Raw genomic sequence first — 1480 nt, forward strand, 5'->3', positions numbered from 1 at the left:
TGCACCTTTGGAAGAGCAGTCATGTGCTCTTACCTGCTGAGCCATCTCACCAGCCTGTCTACCAACTTTTGATTGGTTTCTTTGGGTGTGTTACTGTTTTTTGTTTTGTTTTGTTTTAGCATCTTTTATATATTATGGATTTGGGTCTCCTATAGGTTGTGTATACTGTACCTCAACAGAAGCATGCTAAGGATAGCTAGCATCCCTTTTAAAGCTCCTCCCAGAGCCAGAGAGGGAGCCAGGATAAAAGACTGGGGTGAAAAGAAACGTTAAGAAAAAAAGAGAGAGAGAAAATACAAAATGAGTCTTTATTGATGGTCAGACCACTCAGGGAATCCTAGCAATTCGAAGCTGCATGCTGGCATGGGCCTCCGGAGGGGGTACTGGTAATGTTTTCTTGGCTGCCTGTCCTAGGATGCTCAGGATGGGGCTATGAGCCTCCTGACACAGCTCAGCACCCAAGAACGCCTCCACCCTTTCTCGCCATGCTGTCAGCTGGGGCCGTCCCTCAAACAGGTTATAGCCAAGAGCCACGGGCTGTAGGGACAAGATGGGAGAGTTGGAGAGATACTGAGGGTCCCATTGCAGGTAACTCAGGGCAAGCATCATAGACACATGGGAGGTCTGGGGCACTGTGATCAGATCTAGGACCTGACAGCAGCCAGAAGCCGCCCCCCCCCCCACACTTCCAACCTAGACAGGAAACAAGTCACACAAAGTTCTCCTCTATGGTTCTGTCTTTTCCCAGACCACAGTGCTTCGAACTTAGGGAAGTGGCAAAAAGAAGAGTCCCACCCTTAGCTACTACTACCCCACCAGCTGATCTCCTACCTGTATCAACTCCTCCAGAGACATGAGATCTGCTAGTGTCACCTGCTGGCCAACGAGGAAGGCCCTGTCCCTGAGGAATTTGTCCTCCAGCCGTTGCAGAGCCTGGACCATACTATTTCTGTTCCGTTCCACCTTCTCCTCGGGAACTTGGACCCCAATGAGTGGCCCCAACACCTGGCAGAACGACAGATGCACTCAGTCTATAAGCCTGATGCTTACCCGGTGCCCAAGGTTCAGCCCCTCCCCTAGAGGACCCTGGATACCTTGGCCCACAGGAGCACACCGAAGGTGCCACGGATGTTGTCGGCATGCCAGCCCAGGTATTCATGGACTTGGGCACGGGCCTGCAAGTCGGCCGGGTACCAGTGGTCCACCACTTGGTACTTGGAACTCAGGTAAATCAAGATGGCTGTGCTGGGGACCATAGGAAGAGGGGCTAGATGGATCATGGGAAGAGGTGTTTGGGGATCTTGGCTGTTTCCCATCCCTTGGCAGGGCCTTGAGAATTCTCACATTTGAAGTACTTCCCTCTGGTCTCACCACCTCTCTTTCCATGACTCTTGCCTGTCCCCAGAGCCTGTCTTCTCTGCAGTGTTATGCATGGAACCCAGGGACGGACACGCACACACACACACACACACACACACAC

The 1480-nt window shown here is 52.2% G+C and overlaps 1 protein-coding gene across 1 annotated transcript in view; it reads right to left on the bottom strand.

The window, feature by feature from the left end:
• Positions 1-289: 289 nt before the first annotated feature.
• Positions 290-1480, bottom strand: part of LOC110326404 (glutathione S-transferase theta-2) — a 3152-nt gene continuing 1961 nt past the window's right edge. The window contains exons 3-5 of the mRNA XM_021204809.2: positions 1095-1245; positions 832-1005; positions 290-537 (exon numbers count right to left, since the gene is read on the bottom strand). Of these exons, the coding sequence (XP_021060468.1) occupies positions 328-537; positions 832-1005; positions 1095-1245 (535 nt within the window). The 3' untranslated portion in view covers positions 290-327. The remainder of the gene's footprint in view (positions 538-831; positions 1006-1094; positions 1246-1480) is intronic.

This window comes from Mus pahari, chromosome 9 (assembly GCF_900095145.1).
Source record: "Mus pahari chromosome 9, PAHARI_EIJ_v1.1, whole genome shotgun sequence".
NCBI classification, from domain to species: domain Eukaryota; kingdom Metazoa; phylum Chordata; class Mammalia; order Rodentia; family Muridae; genus Mus; species Mus pahari.